Genomic DNA, 20,863 nt, shown 5'->3' with positions numbered 1-20,863 from the left:
TTGTTTAAATGCCATGTGAACTCTTAGTTGCGGCATGCATGTGGGATCTAATTCCCCGACCAGGGATCGAACCCGGGCCCCCTGCATTGCGAGCACGGAGTCTTAACCACTGTGCCACCAGGGAAGTCCCCCCCCAGTTTGTTTTTACATGGACAGTTTTGAGGGTATCAGGGCAGCCCAGGTGGGGAGAACCATGTGTGGCCTGGGCACCAGGGCCAGGCTGAGTGGGAGTGAGTGGAAGTGTGCTGGAGGTGAAGTGAGGACTCGGGAGGGGATGGCGTAAGAGCAGAAATTCACACGGGGAAGGGATGGGTGAGGAGACGAACCCCAAGGGTGAGCTGCCAGGCACGTGGGCTGGGAGTATTGGGAAACGAGTGTACAGAGCGGAGGCCTGCCAGGGTGTTGGCAGAGTGATCTGTGAACTCAGAGCCGGAAGGCCTTCCAATGCAGCCCTGAAAAGTGGTGGTGGTGGGGGGGGGCTTTTGCAAGATGGATCTGGTATTTCAGGCAGGGAGGCTGAGGAGAGAGATCTATCAAGCCTGAGTGTGGTCCTGGAGTGGCCCCAGCATCAGGAAGAGAGAAGACAGCTGAGCAAAATCGCAAAGGGAAGAGTCTGTAGAATTGCGATCAGCTGGATATGAAGATGAAGGCCAAGGGGTGGTAGGGAGGCCCTGGATGGGATCGAGTCAGAGAACAGAGGAGGGGCCTGGTCTAAGGGGAAGATGGTGTGAGCAGTATGGGGACAGGCTCAGTTCCGGTGACAGTGAGAAAATCTCAAGGAGAAGAGCTTGGAGCTCCAGAGAGGAGGGTGGCACGGAGGAGACAGTCTGGGTAAGACAGTCAAAAGGAGAAAGAGGGAGAAGGAAGAGGGGACTCAGAGTGAGGGGTGGCCCAAAGCACCGGGGGTCTCGGAGCAAGGGCTGTGCCCAGGTGATGGTTCTAGCAGTGCCTGCCTGCCTGATGACCACTGCCCCTTCCCACACACCCAAAATCAGGGCAAGGCTCAGCACAGGGATGATCCCAAATCAGGGGGCAGGAGGTCACCCTGTGGTTTCTCTTGTCCTGCTCCCCATGCTGGCCCCAGCATTGGGCGATCTGCTGCCCCTCGATGGGAGCCATCAGGGCATCTCTGCTCCCCCAGGAGGTGGGGGCTGGAGTGGAGGAGGCCGGGGTACGATGTACCCCAACATTAGGCCCGCAGCCATGGCCAGCCCTGGGAGAGACTGTGCACCTCAGATCTGAGTTCAGGGGGTCTTTTGGGGAAATAACCAGCTGTGTGGCATGGCCTAGGCCTCTGGGGCCAGCTGACAAGCTGCCGCATGCCCTGGCAGAGTAGGACAAACAGGCAGAGGGGTGTGACAGGCAGAGGGTGTGACAGGCAGAGGGTAGAAAAAGGATAGAGCTGGTGGAGAAGGAAATGGGCCCTCGAATAGGAAGGCACCCAGGGGCCCAGAGTCAACAGCATCCAGAAAAGCCTGCACAGACCGTCCCCGTGATCCCAGCAGTCGGCACTGTGTCCATGTCAGGGACACCACAGGGTCACCGCCAGAGGCCAAGACCTGGAGAGAAGGGCAGAGGGGCCAGAATCACATCCTGGCGCTTTCCAGTAATTAAAATATTTTTAAAGGATGCCAGGTCCTGGGCTTGGGGTGATAAGATCCTAGAATGGGGGAGTGACTTGGACGGGCAATACTCCATTCCTTCATTCAGCCAATGAGGCAGTATCTGGACAGCACTGATAACCTCCATCCATACGTGTTGACCCTTCTTTTTTTTTTTGTGGGCCGCGGGCCTCTCACTGTCGTGGCCTCTCCCATTGCAGAGCACAGGCTCTGGACGCACAGGCTCAGCGGCCATGGCTCACGGGCACAGCCGCTCCGTGGCACGTGGGATCTTCCCGGACCGGGGCATGAACCTGCGTCCCCGGCATCGGCAGGCGGACTCTCAACCACTGCGCCACCAGGGAAGCCCGACCCTTCTTATTATAGTTATTATTGTCCTGTGCTACACACTGTGCTAAGTGCTGGGTAGTGTTGATCAACTGGGCAAGAAAGCTCCTAAGCCTCAGGGAGCTTAGTGGGGGAGATGCACAGCACTCAGCAGGATTAATGCCTCAACATGGGAGGTCTGGGAGGCCATCCTGGAGGAAGGAGATTCTAAGCTGACACTTGCAGGCCAACCAAGGGCCAACCAGGTTAAAAAAAAAAAAAAAAAAAAAAAGGATCATCAGGACAGAGTGTTTCAGGGAAGGGGAACAACCATGCAGGTGTAAAGATCTCAGGGGGGTTGGCAGATGAGCAATGAATGTAGTGGTTGTTATTCTTAGAGATGTATGGCAATTGTGTTATTAACTACTAATTACTTACTATTGATTCTTAAAGATTTATGACTTTGAGTAGGTGCCTCCCTCTCTCTCTGAGCAGATGCCTCAGTTTGCTTCTCTGTGGATGAGGACCTTTCCGACTCTGAGTCCCTTTTCACCCTCCCCTCACTGACAGCTGTCATGGGCCCTAACAAAACTGGGCCTGGTGACCAGGCTGTGCACTCAGACCAACACTTAGGGTTCAGAGTCACGCACTCAGACCAACACTTAGGGTTCAGAGTCACAGAGGAAGGCTGGGGAAGGCTGTGGGGGCTGCCTGTGGGAACCACAGACCCTGGCTCTGATCTCTGCAGCCACAGTGACTATGCCCCAACCTGGTGGGAGCTTCATTCTGGAGAAGTACCCAGAGTCCAGGGTGGTGGAGGGGGTATCCCCACAACTCTCAATTTCATCTTGATGAGTAGAGGTTGAATATTAGGGTGGGGCTCCCCAGGGAATAGTAAAGTCCTGGAAAACTTCTTGGTTTGATTTTTTCAGAGAGGGTAAGAGCCTCCAGGAAGTCCCTGGGTATTAAGTCCCTGGGTCCCACCAGAGTACCCAGGGATGGGGTGGAGGGCTACATCCAACCTGTTCTGAGTACCTGGGGCAGGTACTGCTGTTGCAGGAGAAGGGGGCACGAGAGAATAGTTGAGTCCCAGGTCTCGGGCAAATTCCTGGGACGGGCCGCCAAGGGAGGGTCCTTGGCTTCATGCAGGAAAGAATTCAAGAGTGAGCTATAGTAAAGTGGAAGCGAATTTATTTAGAAAAATACACATTCCATAGGCAGAAAGCAGTCCCTCTCAGAAGGTGAGAGGGGCCCTGGGGCATTGGGCTGTTAGTTTTTATGGGCTGGGTAATTTCATGGGCTAACAAGTGGGAAGATTATTCCAGCTATTTTGGGGAGGGGGTGGGGATTTCCAGGAATTGGGCCACCGCCCACTTTTGGCCTTTTATGGTCAGCCTCGGAACTGTCATGGTACTGGTATGTGTGTCATTTAGCCTGCTAATGTATTACAGTAAGTGTATAATAAGGCTCCAGGTCTGCGAGAAGTCCTTGGGCCTAGTTGGTTCTAACTAGTTTTTTGGTATCCTCAGCTGTGTCATTCTTTTAATGGTTGTGCCCTGCCCCCTTCCCTCCTGTCTTACTGCCACTCGGTACTGGGCCAGGCTGAGATAAGGGGTGACGAGATGGTGCAGACCCTGGAGTATGATCCCTGTTGTCCCCCACACTGGACCTCTCAAGGCCTGGGACCATCCCTATGGGATCATGGGATAAACCTTAATCCCCTCCTCCCAAAGTTTGTATCCAGGGAACCTCAGGCTAAGCTGAATATGCCCCCAATAAGAGGCAACCCAGCGCAGCGACTGTTGGCAAGAACATGAACCACAGTTACAACAATGACTTATGTTTAAAATGGACTCACAACCTGATAGGGTATCTCCTACATCATTCATCCAGAAGTTAAGCCATCCCAGTGGGTGGGAAGCGGTACCTCATTGTGGGTTTGATTTGCATTTCCCCGATGAATAATGATGTTGAATATCTTGTCGTGTGCTTGTTGGTCATTTGCATATCTTCTTTGGAGAAATATCTATTCATATCCTTTGCCCTTTTTTTTTTTTGCGGTACACGGGCCTCTCACTGCTGTGGCCTCTCCCGTTGCGGAGCACAGGCTCTGGACCCGCAGGCTCAGCGGCCATGGCTCACGGGCCCAGCCGCTCCACGGCATGTGGGATCTTCCTGGACCGGGGCACGAACCCGTGTCCCCTGCATCGGCAGGCGGACTCTCAACCACTGCGCCACCAGGGAAGCCCTCCTTTGCCCATTTTTAATGGGGTTAATTTGTCTTTTTACTGTTGAGTTGTGAGAGTTCTTTATATATTCTCAATACAAGTCCCTTATCAGATGTATGATTTGCAAATATTTTCTCCCATTCTGAGGGTTATTCACTTTCCTGATGGTGTCCTTTAGTGCACAAAAGTTTTTAGGTTTTTTTTTGGGGGGGGGCATGCCACGTGGCTTGCAGTATCTTATTTCCCCGACCAGGGATTGACCCCGGGCCCTTGGCAGTGAAAGCGTGGAATCCTAACCACTGGACCGCCAGGGAATTCCCCAAAAGTTTTTAATTTTGATGACATCCCATTTATGTTTTTTCCTTTGTCACTTGTGCTTTTGGTGTAGTGTCTAAGAATCCATTGCCTAATTCCAAGGCCATGAAGAGTTACTCCTGTGCTTTCTTCGACAGAAGTCAGTGATTTCCCTGGTGGTCCAGTGGTTAAGACTTTGCCTTCCAATTCAGAGGGTGCAGGTTTGATCCCGGTGGGCGAGCTAAGATCCTACCTGCCTCCCAGACAAAAAACCAAAACATAAAACTGAAGCAGTATTGTAACAAGTTCGATAAGAACTTTAAAAATTGTCCACATCAAAAATCTTTTTTAAAAAGTTCACAGTTATAGTTTTTACATTTCTATCTGTAATCCTTTTTTATTATTTTTTTCTTTTTTCTTTAAATGGTGTGAGGTGGAAGTCCAGCCACAACCACTTTCTTTTACATACAGCTACCCAGCACTGTTCGCTGAAAACACTATTCTTCCCACCCCGGATCGTCGCAGCACACTTACGGAAAATCAACTGACTGTAAATGTAAGGGTTTATTCTCAATTCTAGTCCACCGATCTATATGTCTACCCTTATGCCTGTACTGGTTACTGTAACTTTGTACTAACTGAATACATTTTAAACAATGCATATCAAGGGCTGGCTAGGTCGGGGAGAGGCGCACGCGGAGGTGGTGGGCGCCGTCTGACCTGCCCCAGGGTTGAGGGGTCCACGCTCTTGTCTGCTCCGCACAGCTGCCTGCCTGGGCTCCCCTGGATGTGGCCCTCAAAGCTCTAGGTTTTCATTGGAAGGACTCCTGGGCAGCTAAAGCCCCCAAAGAAAGAATCCTGCACCCTGGCCTCCCACCCCGCTGCCGCTGGGAGGTGGAGTCTCTTATCACACGCTTTCTCCCTTCCACTCCTGGCGCCCCTAGAACCCAGAGCGGGAAAATCGAGAAGCCGCAAAGTGACAAGGAGGGCTACGCAAATGACATGCTAACGACATGCAAATAAACCCGCCGAGCCGGGGTCGGGGCCACTCAGAGGAGGGGGCGAGGTTGACAGAAGCGGCTGCGGGCCCCGGGCACGCCCCTCCGCCCCGCCCGGAGGCCTCCCCGCCCGGCTCCCTGGAGACGCGGAGGTGGTCCCGCCCACCGGAGCCCTGCGGCCCGCCCCTCTGGTCCCCGCCGCCGCCCGGCGTCCTGCCTCCTCCACCGCTAGCGGGCCGGGCCGCAGGAAGCCGCGCTCCGCTGGAGTGGAGCCGCCCCTCCGCCGGGCCCGGGCGAGCCGGTGAGCGGGCTCCCCCCACAGTCCCCAGGGTGCCGGGGTCCCTGTGAGCGCCGTCGCGGGGCCGCCCCGCCGTGGGCCTCCGGGGCCCCTTCCCGCCTGTGGGGGGAGAGGATCCAGAAAAGCCTCTTGTCCGGGTCCTGGGCCGCCCCAGCCTGCGATGGCCTGAGGGGTGAGGGGACAGGCACCAGCCAAGGCCTGCGCTGAAATCTCCACGGGGACGCCGCCTGGACGTCCCAGAAGCCCCACCCAGAGGAGATCCATCCTGGGGTGGGTGGGAAGCCGAGTGGAAGGAAACTAGATCCCGACAGCAGGGACTGAGCCAGGGTGACAAGAGGTCAGGAAGTTCCTGCTGCCTATCCCATCCCCCTTCCAGGCTGTGGTCAGCCTGCTCCTGCCCAGATGGCGGGGCACCTTTGGAGGCACAGAAAGGAGGAGGGTGGCTGGCCCCAGCCGGCCCCTGCCAGGCGCAGGGATGTGCGGGCTTGTCAACCGCAGGCTCAGGCTGGTTCTTGCTGCTCTCCTGTCCAGCAGGAAACCACACTGCTGCCTGTCCTGTGTCCTGGGCTTCAGGCCCGGGATCCTGCCTGATGTGGGGCCTGGGCAGAGAGGGGGTCTGCAGGGTCTGGCCATCCTTCCGCTGCTGGTGAAGCTGGTGATTCCTTGTTTTCCTCTCACCAGCTCTCCCACCACGGGAAGGGGGCAGAGGGAGAGGAGGCGGCCCCTAACCCCAAAGCCCTGTGTGAGAGCATCCGCTCACCCTTTTGCCCGTACCTGCAAGCTCAGAGGGGCTGGGACTGGATTCTGAGGGCCTAGCTAGGCCTCTGTCATCAGATGAGAAGCCCTGAAAATCAGCCCAGGGACTGTGTGTGACGGGAGGACAAGAGGTGTCATGTGAACTTCTGCCCTGCCCACAAACCCAGCTTCAGGCCACTTGGGCATGAAGATGGTCTCACTCAGGGTGGGGGACCCCTGAGGGCTGAGGTCGGCAGCTCCTGCGGAAAGCTGCTCACCTCCAGTCCCGGGAAGGGAGAGTGAGGTGTCTCCAGCCGCGTCTCCCTCCTTTGCCCCAGCCACGCACCAGGCAGTGATTGTGACTCCTGGTTGCCGGTACCAAGGGAAGACCACTTCTCTGCTGGGGCAGAGGTGGAGCCGGAGCCCCCATCTCTGCTCTGCTCGAGTCTTCTGGAATGGACCTACCTGCTGGGAAACCAGGTCACCCTTGTTCCTGGGCTTGCCTGCCCCCCGGAGAACACAGGTGGGTCATATTAATGTTACATTTTGTGCTCAGGTGGAGGCTGGGTGCGGGACTGTGAACAGGTCCTGCTGGTGGTATGGAAGGTGGGGAGGAGGAGGGGGGCGACAGTGCTAAACAAGGGAAGGACCCACTCCAATGTGGTGTGAGAACTACTGTTACAGAGAGAAATACAGGAAATGGCCTAGCCTAGCCTGGGGTAGGGGTCAGGGTAGCTTCCTGGAGGTGCTGCTGGAGCCGAATCTTGAAGGACCAAAGGGACTTCTCTCTGGCTGAGGATTTTGGAATCTCGGCAGCCAAGTTCCGGAGGGGGAACCAGCTTGCTGGGGGCGGGGGGGCTGGGGGACAGAAAAGCTATGTGTGTGACCCAGGAATTGGGGGTGTATGGGAGGAGATAGCCTCCTTGTGGAAGGCCAAAGTCTTCAAGACAGCTCCCAGAGGGAGGCCCGGGCAAAGAGAGAACAAAGGTGCTTAGGGTTTCCTGGGCTCTGATTGTCTGGGGGACCTGGAGGGAGGAGAGACTAGCTCCACTGAAAGGTTCAGAGGGAAGGTAAGTGCAGAGCAAAGGTCAGAGTCCTGGACTAAGGGCACAGAAAGAGACCTCTCCATAGAGGGGCCAGACAAGGGAGGAAGGAGAGGGGACCAGAGCGGGGAGGGGCTAGGGAGTGCCGGGGTGGGGCACCATGGGGGGAGCGGGAGGAAGTGAGGGTGGTGGAGGGAAGGCTGGCGGCCCTTCTGGGAGGACCGAGGGGCCCGGATGCGTGGGGAGGGGGGTGAGCAGTAGAGCCGGGTGGGGAGACTTGACATTCACAGAGAGGATCAGGTGGCACCAGTGGCCTTTTCATTTGCCAAGGGGACAGAAATCCTGGAGGGGGCGAGAGCCAGTTTGCTGGAGGAGCCTGTGTCTGAGGTTTGCCCAGAGCATGGCGCTGAGCTGGGAGAATCGGAGCTGGGGGACCTCTAGGGCTAGTGTCATGTGCAGGAGCTAGGAGGGCAGGAGGTGCTCCCAGCCCACACACAGGACTCGAGGTCCCCCCACCAACACACATGCCCCACACCCTCCGGGGGCTAGGGATGAATGGGCTGCTCCCCTTAGCAGGGCCCCTGGGGGTCCTCTGGGGAGGGAAGAGGCCTTGTGGCTGGAGAAGGGATTGGAGCCCGTGAAGGAGGCAGTTAGGGTGGGTCCGGCTTGGGTGCTGTGTTAAAGCCCTGGGGTGGGGTGCTGGGCTTGGCAGGAAGGGGGTTTCATATTTCTGGTAGTTTCCTGAGTTTCCATGGATCTTCGGGGCCTGGGGCTAAAAGGAGGGAGGCTTGGGAACAGGAGCTCCTGGGATCCTTTGGCTCTTTGGAAAGCCAGGATGGAGGGGACTGGAAAAGGGCTCAACATCTGGGGAGGGGGCTGGGGCTTTGCGTCCTGGTTAAGGCAGCTTCTGTGATGGGGAGAGTGGCCTGGGTGGTGGCGAGGAACCAAGGTAGGACTGAGTCAAAGATGTGAGGGTGTGTGTATCTGTCTGCAGAGCGTGCGACCCTGTGAGTTTGTGTATGTCCTTACGTCTGTGTAGCATGTGTCTGTCAGTGTGCATTTGATTGTATGTCTCTAGGCTTGTCTGAGTTTGTCTCTTTAAGTATGTATCTGCGTAAGTGTATGTCTGTTGTGTCTCTGTATATGTCTGTGCGCATCTGTATGTGTGACCGTGTCTGTGTGTCTCTAGACTTTTCTGTATGTGTCTATATAAGTGTGTGTCTGCATATAAATCTGTGTGCCTGGGTGGTTCCATGTGTTTCTCTCTGCTTGTCTGTGTGGTGTGTGTCTGGGTGTGTCTGCATGTGTATCTCTCTTTTTTTTTTTTTTTAGCTGCGTTGGGTCTTCGTTGCTGCGCACGGGCTTTCTCTAGTTGCGGCGAGCAGGGGCTACTCTTCATTGCGGTGCACAGTCTTCTCATTGCAGTGGCTTCTCTTGTTGCAGAGCACGGGCTCTAGGTGCGTGGACTTCAGTAGTTGTGGCGCGCAGGCGCTAGAGTACAGGCTCAGTAGTTGTGGCGCACAGGCTTAGTTGCTCCGCAGCATGTGGGATCTTCCCAGACCAGGGCTCGAACCTGTGTCCCCTGCATTGGCAGGCGGATTCTTTTTTTTTTTTTTTTTACATCTTTATTGGAGTATAATTGCTTTACAATGATGTGTTAGTTTCTGCTTTGTAACAAAGTGGATCAGTTATACATATACATATGTTCCCTGCAGGCGGATTCTTCACCACTGCGCCACCAGGGAAGCCCTCTGCGTGTGTATCTACGTAAGCCCTCGTTTAGCTGTTCTGTGTACACTCCTGGGGGGCCCCAGCCCTGTCTTGTTCACCTCAGGCATCACAGCAGCACTGACAGTGAACCTGGCTGTTGATGTGGCATTGCAAAAGCCTGTGTTTGTGAGCAGGAAGCCTGGTTATGAATGGAAGGTATCCGTGTGTGCCTGTGTGCCATCGGGGCTAGGCTGGCTCAGACGCCTGCTCCATTCTGTAAGCGATTGTCGAGTGCTTGCCACGTGGTGTGTGCGGGCGGGCCAAGGCTGGCTGGGAAGTCCCACCTGCTGACCACTGAGTGATATAACAACCAGAAAGAATTCCACCCACCTGCCTTGTCTCACTTATGGCTCACCTCCTTGCCCCTCCTGTCCCTCCCTCCAGGCTTGCTCTGGGAAGTAGGTGAAAGGAGATGCCAAGGCCAGCGCATGGGCCTCTGGCCACCTCCCAGGGGGCAGTGCCCCTCTGTGATACCTGGTGCTGGGGCAAGAGGAAGGGACGGTTTCCAGCACCCAGGGAAGGTGTCAGGTGGGCCAAGGGAGGGCTGGCAGCTCCATTCTGTCCCTTCCCCAGGCGGCCCGGGCAGTAGGAGCAGTGGCCGTGAGGCTGTAGCAGCAACGCTCGTAGCCGAGGATGCCCCAGGCCCTGGAGTGTTCGGAGGGCTGCCGGGCCTGGATGGTGCTCCTGGCCTCTGTGGTGACCCAGGGCCTCACCCTGGGCTTCCCCACATGCATCGGCATCTTCTTCACTGAACTGCAGCGTGAGTTCCAGGCCAGCAACAGCGAGACCTCCTGGTTCCCCTCCATCCTGACAGCCATGCTCCATGCAGGGGGTGAGCAGCCAGGGGAGGGATGGAGGGAGGGTTGAAAAGGAGCCTGGATCGGGGAGGAAGCCACAATCCCCCTGGCCTCCTGGGTCCCTCTCTCTGAGGCCACAGGTTTTGCCTTGTGCTGTGTATCCCTAAGACCTCCTCTGATTTCAGCAGGGCCAGTTCCCCTGCCTGGAGTCTGGCGGGACTGGGCTGGACTGGGCTGGGGAGGGGCAGAGGGTGGAGAGGCCCCTAAGATGTAAAGCCGGTGCCCTTGATGACCGTGGGAGGATGGATCCAGACTGTAGGCGTGCCGGGCACTCAAGCACAGACTGGAGGAGGAGTGGCTTGGGGTCCTGCTGGGTGATCTCTCAGAAGCTCAGTTTTTTCCTCTGCAATATGGGAGTAACACCCAGTATCCCATCCTGCCCACCTCCCACACAGGATTGGAGAGAAGATCACATGAGGTCCCGGCCAGGTCTGAGAGCTAGGGCAATGGAAGAAGCTGTGAATTATTAGTATTTTGGAGACCCTCATCAGGGCTTCAGGATGGGAAGTGGGGCTCAAGGAAGACACCAGGAGCAGGATCGGGGCAGGGCAAGAGCCCATCTTTCACCAGGAAGCAGAGGGGGTTTTGCAAGGGCTGGGGAGATGGAGGGAGGGCTCCTCCAGGGATGTGAGCACCTCACCCTGACCCCAGGGAAAGGGAAGGGCAGGGGCTGCTCAGGAGGGTTCTCCACAATAGCCTTGGGCTCCTGGAAGATCTCCAGGGAGAGCTCCACGGGCCGTTCCCTCAGAGGGGCCTGGTCAGCTAGAGCCAGACCTCACAGCCCGCCGGGCTCTCCCCACGGGTGTGTTTGCCTGTCTCAGCTGATCCATCTCCCTGCTTACCTCCTGCCCTGCCCTCCACCTGGCACCAGCAGCCTGCTTGTTATTCCAGGTCCTTCCCTCAAATGGGGAGGGAAGTCAGACTGGGATAGAAGCCACCCTCACTGCAATGACCCCTGAGCATGCTGCCTGGCAAGGAGCAAGGCCAGGCCCGGCCCAGACCGCATAACCTTTTTGTCAGCAAGGTTGGGCAGAAGTGGGAATCTCAGACAGTTCCTTCCCTGCAGCCAGAGAGGGGTCTGGGCCAGGGGCTGGGAGCCAGGCATTCGCTGGGGACCTCACTCCCGCACCAGCTTTAGACTCATGCCTAGCAGGTGTGCCAGCATCTCAGTGGGCCCGGGACTCCTGTCTGTCTGTCTGTGTCCCCCCCCACACACACCCCTTTAGCCCACACTCATTCAGAGTATCATGGAAATTTTAAACTTGAAAGTGTCCTTGATCCTAAGTACCTCTCACCCCCACACGTTTTAGAGGTGAGGAAAGCAAGCACAAAGTACAAGGCCTTGCCGGTGTTGCAGTGAGTTCAGGGTGGAAGCAGAAACACCTTGCTTCCCAGCGCCCCACCCCACGCCCTTGGCTGTCTCGGCTGAGCTGGCACACATCCCAGCCCCTCACTCCCAACTCGATGACGCAGGGCTTTCCTCTGTGTCACCTTTCCAAAGTCAGGCCAGAGTATGAGGTGGGAGAGATGTGTGAGTCAGCAGTCATGTCCACTTCAAAGCCTTGCCTCTCCCTCTATGGCTGCCTCTCCTTGATTACCTCTGAGGACGGGCCGCTCACTTCCCATGTTCGCTCCCATACTCGTACTGGCTCACACCCACACATCCTCTCTCCACGCCAAACACACAGACACACACCGAGTGCACACACACACTTTCCTTGTCCCTTTGGCTGCTCTCTGGTAGAGCAACTCTGGAGAAACTCTGCTGTGCGTACTCGGGGGCAGGGTACTTGGTGAATGGGGCCCTGTGAGGTGTCGAGAGCAGGCGGCCAGGACAGGCTCACTTCTACTCTGGGTCTGCACTGGTGAGAAAGCAGCTCAGGGTGGGGGTGGGTGAGGGAGAACAGGCCCCTCCCTACCAGGGGCTCAACATCTGGGTGCAAGACTTTGGTGGTGGCTGGAGGGGGTTGGGGGGAGAGGGTACCCCACCTGCTTTTCTCCAGAGTGCCCCAGAGGCCAGAGCCAGTGGGTGAAGGGTGGCCCAGGGCCCCAGGCTGCCCACCCTGGACAGGTTGAAGGACGGTGGGAGGGCTGTGGCCAGTCTTCTTGAGGATGGGGGAGGGGGAGCAGGGGCTGGAGGCGGCACTCACCATGATTTAACTGCCCTGGGACCCTCGCCCACCAAGACAGACCCCCATGAGGGGCGTCCACCCAGGTCACAAGCCAATCCCATTTCACCTGGACGGAAGTGGCCTCAGGTCAGTGCAGTGAACGGCCTCAGTCTGTACCTCCGGGGATCCTTGTCAGGGTCAAACGGAATATTTGCAGCACCTCACCTCACAGCTGGCCAGACATCACCCAGTTTGACCCTTCAGTCTCTGGGGGAGGAAACTGCAGCACAGAGAGGGATTGGCGTTGCTTGGCCCATAGCCAATCTGTGGCAGGGCGGGGCTCGGAACCCAGGTCTGTATGTTCCGGGGCTTCTGCCCGTTAAGCCACCTGCTAGTTCCTGCTGGAACCCCCTCCCAATCCCACTGTCCCCTTCCCTCTGACCTTGTCATTCCGCTGCCACCTGCCGGCTGCCTCCTCCGCACAGGACCCTTGTGCAGCATCCTGGTGGGACGCTTCGGCTGCAGAGCGACGGTGATGCTGGGCGGCGTGCTGGCCAGCCTGGGCATGGTGGCCGGGTCCTTCTGCTGCACCCTCGGCCAGCTCTACCTCACGGCAGGCTTCATCACAGGTGACTGTCATTCCACGTCGAGAATTGCTGGGTAGCTGCTGGGTGCAAGGCTGAAAAGGGCCAGGCACAGTGAACAGGGCAGGCGAAGCACCAAATCTTCTGGGGCTGCCTCCAGTCCCAAGAGGGAGAGGAACAATGAACAGAGGAGGAAGAGGGATCATATCTGATCATGACAAGCACCTGAGCAGACAGGACAGCTGATGTGATCGTGTCCCGGCTCGGTTGAGGGTGAGGGGGTAGAGATAAAACAAGTAGAGAGGTTGAATAACTAAAACAGCCAGTGCGGAAGGTAAAGCAGGGTTGGGGGAGGTTGCTGATTTCAGCAGGGCGGTCGGGAAAGGCCTTGCAGAGAAGGTGGCATTTGGGCAGGAGGAGGTGAGGGCGGCTGCCAGCAGGCTGTCTGGGGAAGAGCATTCCAGGAAGCAGGAACAGCAAAAGCAAAGGCCCAGAATTGCTCAGGGAACAGCGCGGAGGCCGATGGGGTGGAGGGCCATGAATGAAGGGTCAAAGGGGTGGGGGGGTGGGGAGACCAGATACAGGTTTAGTTCCTAAAAGGCTGTGTAGTGAGATGGGGAGCGATGTGAGGGGTTCGGGCAGAGGGACATCATCCAGCCGCTGTTTGTGAAGCACTGAGCACTGCTCTGGCTGCGGTGCTGAGAATACACCATAGGGGGCTGGGCTGGGAGCAGAGAACAGGCAGGGGCGTGGTCACCACCCAGCCGGGAGGTGGTGGTACCTTCAACCAGGGTGGTATGACTGGGGAGATGGGAAGTGGTCGTGTTCAGGACGGCATGTGAGGTGCAGAGAAGGACCCAAGGATGACCCAAGAGCCAAGAAGGGTGACCCCAAGGGGAGGATGGAAGAATGCAGTAGCCACTAACTACAGTGGGACACTAGGGGAGGAGCAGGTTCTCGGGAGGATGGGAGGCCTAGGTGTGGACACATCCAGTCTGGAGTTCAGGGAACAGGACTGAGCTGGAGCGGGCAGCTGGGGGATCCTGAGATGGCTGGTACTCGTCTCGAGATGAGATATCGCCTTGCTGTCACTAAGGGAACAAGGGAGGGTGGATGTAAAGGACTGAGGCCTGAGGCCCAGGACACGGACACTCCAGTGGTTAGCGGCCTGGGCAGGAAGAAGTGACAGAGAGGGAGTGGGGTTTCTTGAGAAAGGAAGTGAGGAAAGTGCACAAGCAGGAGGGAGGGAGCGACTGTCAAGCCACTGATGGATCAGACCGAGTGGGGATCAGACTCCATCTTCGGCTTTGCAAAGTGGAGGTTGGCGGCTTTGATAAGAGGAATCCTGGAGCAGAGGTAAGGATGAAAGCCTGATTGGAACAGGTTCAAAAGAGAACAATAGGGGCGTTCCCAGGTGGCCTAGTAGTTAGGATTCTGGGCTTTCACTGCCGTGGCCCAGGTTTGATCCCTGGTTGGGGAATTGGGATCCCACAAGCCACGTGATACGGCCAAAAAAAAAAAAGAGAGAAGAGGAGGAGGGAGACTGCAGACAGTGGAGATAAACAGTATTTCCAAGAAATTTTGATATAAGGGGAGCAGAGGAATGGACCAGTACCCAGAAGAGACTGATGTCAAGAGTTTTGTTTTAACGGGAGAAATAACAATGAAGGAGAATGATCTAGTAAAGAGGGGATAATGGATGCCACAGGAGAAAGAAATTGCTGGAGGGATGTGCCTTCAAGTAGACAGGATGTAGGGCAGAAGTGGAGGGTTGCCTTTGACTGGGAGCACGGACTGTCCATTGTCACAGACGGGAAGGTAGGTGGTCAGCTGGCAGTGAGAGAGGGAGGTGTCGGGGTGCTCAGAGGACGGAGGCCTGGTGGTCATCTAAGAGGGGGGAGAGTACATGGTCGAGGGAACTACAGTGGCACCGTGGGTGGCCCGAGGGCCTGCCTGAGGCCAGTGGTCACAGCGTGGTTGTGAACTTTCTCTCCAGCACGTTCAGCTGTGCACGGAGTGCGGGGGGAGGTGGCATCCAAGCTGAGTCAGGAGAGGAAAGTCTGAGGGAAGCATATTCCAGGCAGAGGGAATGGCAACTGCAAATGTCTGAGTAGGTGGGCAGCTTAATGTCCAGAGGAAGAGAAAGAGACTGACGGGGCTTGATCATGGCGAGTGACAGGGAGAGTGGCCTGAGATGGCACCCAAGAGGTGGCCAGGGGCCAGACCGTGCAGAGCCTTCCAGGGCATAGTAAATACTCTGGTGTTTTTTCTAGGTGTGATGGGAAATCTTTAGAAGGTGCTAAGCAGCAGAGAGACTTAACCTGATTTAGGTTTTTGAAAATCCCCCTGGTGCTGTGCCAGCGGGAACAGGTGTGCCCCTGGCAACCTTGAGAGGGCAGATCTGAGGGGTGGGATGCTTCTAGGGAGGTGGTGAGGTAGGCTGATTCCATCTTAAATCCCTGGGGACCTGGAAGTGGGTCTGCGCTGGAACGGAAGGAGAACAGACCTGGGACATGACTCCAGGGTCCCTGCACTGGGTGCGCCCTGGAGCTGGTCCTCCCCTCTCCTTCCGCAGGCCTGGGCATGTGCTTCAGCTTTCAGTCAAGCATCACTGTGCTGGGATTCTACTTCACCCGCTGGCGGGTGCTGGCCAACGCGCTGGCCTCGGCGGGCGTCTCCCTGGGCATCATGCTCTGGCCACTGCTCTCCCGCTATCTTCTGGAGGACATGGGCTGGAGAGGCAGCTTCCTCATCTTCGGCGGGGTTCTCCTCCACTGCTGTGTCTGTGGGGCCATCCTGAGGCCCGTGCCTGCCGGTGTGACCCCTGAGACCAGAGATGGCCTCCCTCCACCTTCCAAGAGACCCGCACCAGGCTGCCCGGCAGCATGCGGTCGGGCCGTCCAGCGCCACCTGGCCTTCGATGTCCTGCGGCACAACGTGGGCTACCGCGTGTACACACTGGGAGTCGTCTGGATGATCATGGGTTTCCCGCTGCCCCACGTCTTCCTGGTGCCGTATGCCATTTGGCACGGGGTGGATGAACACAGGGCGGCCCTGCTCATCTCCATCATTGGCTTTAGCAACATCTTCCTGCGGCCCATGGCTGGACTGGTGGCAGGCCGGCGGGACTTTGCCAGTCACCGCAAGTACCTGTTCAGCCTGGCAGCCCTGCTCAACGGGCTCACCAACCTGGCGTGCGCAGCGTCGGCCGACTTCCGGGTGCTGGTGGGCTACTGCCTGGTGTACAGCGTGTCCATGAGCGGCATTGGTGCTCTCCTCTTCCAGGTCCTCATGGACATTGTCCCCATGGACCGGTTCTCCAGCGCCCTGGGCCTCTTCACCGTCCTGGAGAGCATCTCCATCCTCATCTCCCCGCCACTGGCTGGTGAGGCCCTGGGAGGGAGGGCAGCCAGGTGTGGCCTGGGCAGGGCACGGGGGGTGTGTGTGTAAATAGGAACAGTCTGGAGATTTGGGCCCCCTCCAGCATCTCAGGGTTAGAGACTTGGAATCTGTGATTTTCTCAAGCACCTCAGGGGACCGGCTGTAGCCTGTTCCGCAGCTGGCACTCGGGGTATGAACAGTGAAAAATAAGGATTTTCATACCAGACTTATCTCAGTCCTTTTTCTTCCCCTCTGTACCTCTGGTTTCTTATCAGTAAAGTGGGGATGACAATAGGATCTACCTCATAGGCTTGTTGTGGGGATCCCAAGTGTCATATAGCCAAGAGCTTAGTAGAGAGCCTGGCACACAGTAAGTGCTATGCACGTGTCTGCTGTCATTAACATCCTCTGCCTGTGGGGCCCGGGCAAGTCATTTTCCGTCTCTGAGCCACAGTGTCCTCTGCAAAATGCAGACGAGAACACCTGCCTTACCCATCCCTACACCTGTGCCAGTCACGGGGTGGGCAGGGCTGAATACAGAGAACTAGTCCCCACCTCTCAGGGCTTACCTTCTGGTGGAGGAGTCGGGGATTAGAGCAAAGAGGCCCCTTTGCGATCATAATGGTGATTTGTGCCGGGAGGGAAACGAACAGATATGGAAGCAGAGACCCACAGGAGTGGACTTGCTGGGCAACTGAGCGTGTGACATTCAGAGTAAAAGGGAAGGTTTGTGAAGCCCGTGGTGCTGGGGGGCAGTCAACAGACGGCACGGTTATTACAGTCAGACAACGGGGACTTCTCCCAAGTGTGGCATTGGAAGTCCCAGTTTCCAAGGGCGTTCTCCAAGCCGACAAGCGGGGAGAGCAATCCAGGAGGAGGTATGGTGGGCCTGGGGTAGGGCTGAGCAGATGTCCCAGACGCCGCTGGCCCTTGAGTCCTTGGCTTCCTGCCACCAAGGGTAAAGGAAACATGCCCTTAAGTGCTCATGTGGCCTGCCCAAGGGCTCTTCTTGCCCGGACTGGGGCTGGTTTAGTGTTGCCTTTCCTTTCATTCAACAAATACCTAATGAGTTCCCACTAGGTGCCAGCCACGGTTCCTAGTGCTGGGGATGCAGCAGAGACAACAGTAAAATCCCTGGTCTCACAGAGCACACAGTTTAGCAGGGGTGGGGGGCGTGGGCGGGAGGCCTGGTAGCCAAGGGCAGTGGCCTAACTTGCTCTCTGTCCCCTAGGACTCCTCCTAGACACCACCAGCAACTTCAGCTACGTTTTCTACATGTCAAGTTTCTTCCTCATCTCAGCCGCCCTCTTCATGGGTGGCAGTTTCTGGGCCCTGGGGAAGATGGAGAGGCAGGGCCCGCAGGCTGAGGTGCAAGGAGCTGTAACAGAGGCTGCCCCAGAGCAGGACCTCACTATGGAGGACACAGACGGTCCCAAGAAGCGGCTGCGCATGGAGATCATGTATGTGACCAGCGTCTGAGCCCCGGGATCACTCACATGTGTGACCGGCATCTGAGCCCTGAAGTCAGTGAGTCCTGCCTCAGCCCAGGAATGTCCAGCTACTTCGCCAGAGGCTGGGGTAAAGGGCTGCCCAGAAAGCCTGAACCAAAGGCCGTCTGGGTTCTGCACATCGAGACTCAGCCAGGAGTTGGGACCTTAGAGGCTGACCTCCAGAGACTTGGGGTCCCTTCTAACCAGCAGAATCCAGGAGCGGATCCTCCTGACTTTTTTGCTGGGGCACCAGAGTACCTGGGGCCCAGAAAGGTGGGTCTGAGCTCAGCTCAGCTCTGTCACAGCTGGCTTGGTTCGGCTGGCTGCCTACGCTGCGGCTACAGCTCAAAACACTGGACCCTCAAGTCCAGCCTGGGTGCCTCCCATGTGATCTCTTTGTCCTTCACCCTCTAGACAGCTCCGAAGAGCTCAACCCTCCTCCGAGTCTCTCCTGCCCCCCTTCTTCCCAGGTGGCCGAGCCCTTGCCCGCAGGGCTGCCCCCAGCACAGGTCGCTGGGCCTCATGCTACCTGGAACCTCGGGAAGAAGGGCTTTGTGAGAGAATGTGTTGCAGTGGTGGAGGGCCAGGCTGAGGGCCCGTCTGGATGCAGGATTGGAACAGATTCAATGTCAGGTGGACATTTAATGTCCTGGCGACAGTGCAGAGAACTGGAGGGGAGCCCCTGGCTTGGGTCCTAGAATCAGTGAAGTCTGAGGGCCCCCTGCACACTCAGCAGGGCCTGCTCTAGGGTCTCCTCTCTCCTCTGCCCCATCCTGTATCTTGGCTGGGAAGATCAGTGCTGCGGGGCACGGGGGAGCCACACGTCAGACCAGGGGAGGAAGGATTGCCTGGCAGGGGCCCAGGACCTCTGTGGAAATGGAGCTGCTTGTGCAGCAGAAGCCCTTTCACTCCCCTCTCCTGTCAGCCTTTTCTCCCTGCTGTGTCAGAGGCGTCAACCCTGGGATAAGTGGCTGGCTGGGCCAGCTGCCAGGCCACCCTGCTCCCCACCGGCCTGTGCGTCTGGCCTGGAAGTCAGAGCTTCTCCCCCAGACCGGCCGCCACATACTCTTTTTGCTGGTGCCTTCCCTGAGGTCATCACCTGGGGGCTGGCTGTCATCAGCCCAAGCTTGTCCCAACAGTGTACCAACTGAGTGAGAGGAAAAACAGAGTTTGTTTGAATTACACACAGAAACACTTTCTGCAGCGGGTTATAAACCCTGTGAACTCACGAAGCTAGAAAAGAGGCCTGGAGTAAGTTTTCCCCCATCCCCCTTCAGGGCTCCTCCCACCAAGGACCTTGTTTGTTGATTCAAGCTCAACCAGGTTTCAACAAGAAACCCTTATCAGGAGAATTGATTTTATGACCCGACTTCAGCCTTCCTCCTGCAGGAGTCCAACTGGCGTGAGTCAGCATCCTTGGGAATGTTGTCTTTTCCAGGACTCATGAGTGCCCCCTTCTGGCCAAAAGAGGTAGTACGGAGGTGAAGCAAAGGGCTCTGGGCTGGAATAGAGACCTGAATTCACGTTTGACTCTGCCATAATTTGCTGTGTGACTCTGGACAAATTGTCCACCATCTCTGGGCCTTGAAAAAGGAGGAGGTTGGCCTAGATAAGTTAAAGTCTCTTCCAGTTTGAAAAGTCTGATCCTGAAGACCCCCCATCGCCTCCCTGCCTCCCCATCCTGTCCTGTACTTGGTCACCATCCATAGCTTATGCACTGAATGGGGAATCCACAGCTGGACACATTTTACCAGGTCCTGCCACCTTCTCCATCTGAACTGAGCGGAAAAGCAGAGTTGGGGCTGGTGGGTAGATGAATACTTTCTGGTGCTAGTAGCCACAAGCCTTTGAAACGTGTATCCCCTTTCAGGCCCACCTCCTGAAAACTGATTTCTTTCAAGGAAAAAAGATATTAGTAAACATTTAGCATAGGGAACGTTGACCTCCTCTGCCCCCTGGGCAAGAGTGGTGATAATCTCTGGGCAGAATTCCTTCAGCAAATATTATTGAGCATCTACTGTGTGTCAGGAACTGGCAGAGAGGAGTTAAGACCTGGTCGCTGCCCTCAGCACAAAACCAAGGACTAAGAATTCTTCCCAAATATGAGGGCCTCTGAAGCCTTAGGAGGGGACAAATGAGGGAGGCTGGGGTGGCCCCTCTGATTCCAGAACCCACACTTAGCTGATCCTGGGATTCCTCTAGAGAGGATCTAGAGCAGTTCCTGACCAGGAGCTCACTTCCATCCTGTCCCCAAGCTCTGAGCTCCTGGCCCCCAGGCCTTTACTGCTCTGTCCAGACAGAAGCAGAGAAGCCCCCTGGCCACCTTGTGCTGAGATATACTTCCCCAAGTCGAATCATCTCCCCTCAGAATGTGAAGGGCCTGGTGAGGGGCTTGGGGCCACTGTCCTGCAAGAAGCAGCCAGGGTACCCAAGCACCCAGACTATGGTCATAACTCCTGCCCCAGGGGTGTGTGCACAGGGCAGGGGCTGATCACAGGGACCTGAGCCCACCACGGAGGTGGAGGCTGCTCTCAACGGGGCTGTGGTAGGCTGGAGTGTGGCAGCCACTCTGCCCTCATGCCAGGCCCAGGGCAAAAGGAGCATGGCCCTTGCCCTCAAGAAGCTCGCAGCCCAAGCCCCTTTCATCCCCACATTTTCGAGCACGACTGGAGTCTGGGAGGACCACCCTCCTCCCTGGTGCTCTGGCCCCTGTGCCTATGAGGTCTGGGTCACACGCCCCCTTCCTGAGAAGCCCCAAGAAAGTAGTGGGCAGAAGGTCTTCAGCATCAGAAAACCGCCAAAGCGGTACAACTGGGCTCCTTCTAGGGCCCGACGGTGCTGCCCCTGGTGCTCCCTGTCCACCTGGCTGATAAAATGCTTTCCAGCCAGAGGTGGCAGACTCAGCTCGGGACTGGGAAGCAGAGGGTACCAGGCTCGCCCGGCTTTTATTTTCATTTTGGCCGCGCCATGCGGGATCTTAGTCCCCCGACCAGGGATAGAACCCATGCCCCCTCCATTGGGAGCGTGGAGTCAACCACTGGACTGCCAGGGAAGTCGTCACCTGGCTTTTGGGAAAAGCAGACCAGAAGGTAGTGTCAAAGTGTTACCGAACCCAGGTCCGGCTGCTCGCCGCTCGAAAGCCAATT

The 20,863-nt window shown here is 56.9% G+C and overlaps 1 protein-coding gene across 4 annotated transcripts; it reads left to right on the top strand.

Moving 5' to 3' along the window:
- Positions 1-5,652: 5,652 nt before the first annotated feature.
- Positions 5,653-19,240, top strand: SLC16A5 (solute carrier family 16 member 5). Of its 4 annotated transcripts, none has more exons than XM_060081550.1 (7): positions 5,653-5,749; positions 6,820-7,004; positions 9,240-9,291; positions 9,868-10,126; positions 12,748-12,891; positions 15,422-16,231; positions 17,459-19,240. In XM_060081550.1, exons 4-7 carry the CDS (start codon positions 9,928-9,930, stop codon positions 17,704-17,706), a joined length of 1,401 nt encoding a protein of 466 aa, XP_059937533.1. In that variant the 5' UTR covers positions 5,653-5,749; positions 6,820-7,004; positions 9,240-9,291; positions 9,868-9,927; the 3' UTR covers positions 17,707-19,240. The 4 variants fall into 4 exon arrangements, with proteins under 4 accessions (XP_059937533.1, XP_059937537.1, XP_059937536.1 ...); XM_060081554.1 differs by lacking the exon at positions 5,653-5,749 and adding an exon at positions 5,760-5,918; XM_060081553.1 differs by lacking the exon at positions 5,653-5,749 and adding an exon at positions 5,760-6,016.
- Positions 19,241-20,863: the final 1,623 nt, after the last annotated feature.

This window comes from Mesoplodon densirostris, chromosome 18 (genome assembly GCF_025265405.1).
Source record: "Mesoplodon densirostris isolate mMesDen1 chromosome 18, mMesDen1 primary haplotype, whole genome shotgun sequence".
Lineage (NCBI taxonomy): Eukaryota > Metazoa > Chordata > Mammalia > Artiodactyla > Ziphiidae > Mesoplodon > Mesoplodon densirostris.
Note: the sequence above shows the minus strand (reverse complement) of the source record. Positions and strands in the feature narration are given on the sequence as shown.

Coding starts and splice junctions, on each gene's coding strand:
- SLC16A5 (XM_060081550.1), top strand. CDS start 9,928: ATGCCCCAGGCCCTGGAGTGTTCGGAGGGCTGCCGGGCCTGGATGGTG. Junction 10,127..12,747: donor AGCCATGCTCCATGCAGGGG/GTGAGCAGCCAG, acceptor TCCTCCGCACAG/GACCCTTGTGCAGCATCCTG. Junction 12,892..15,421: donor CACGGCAGGCTTCATCACAG/GTGACTGTCATT, acceptor CTCCTTCCGCAG/GCCTGGGCATGTGCTTCAGC.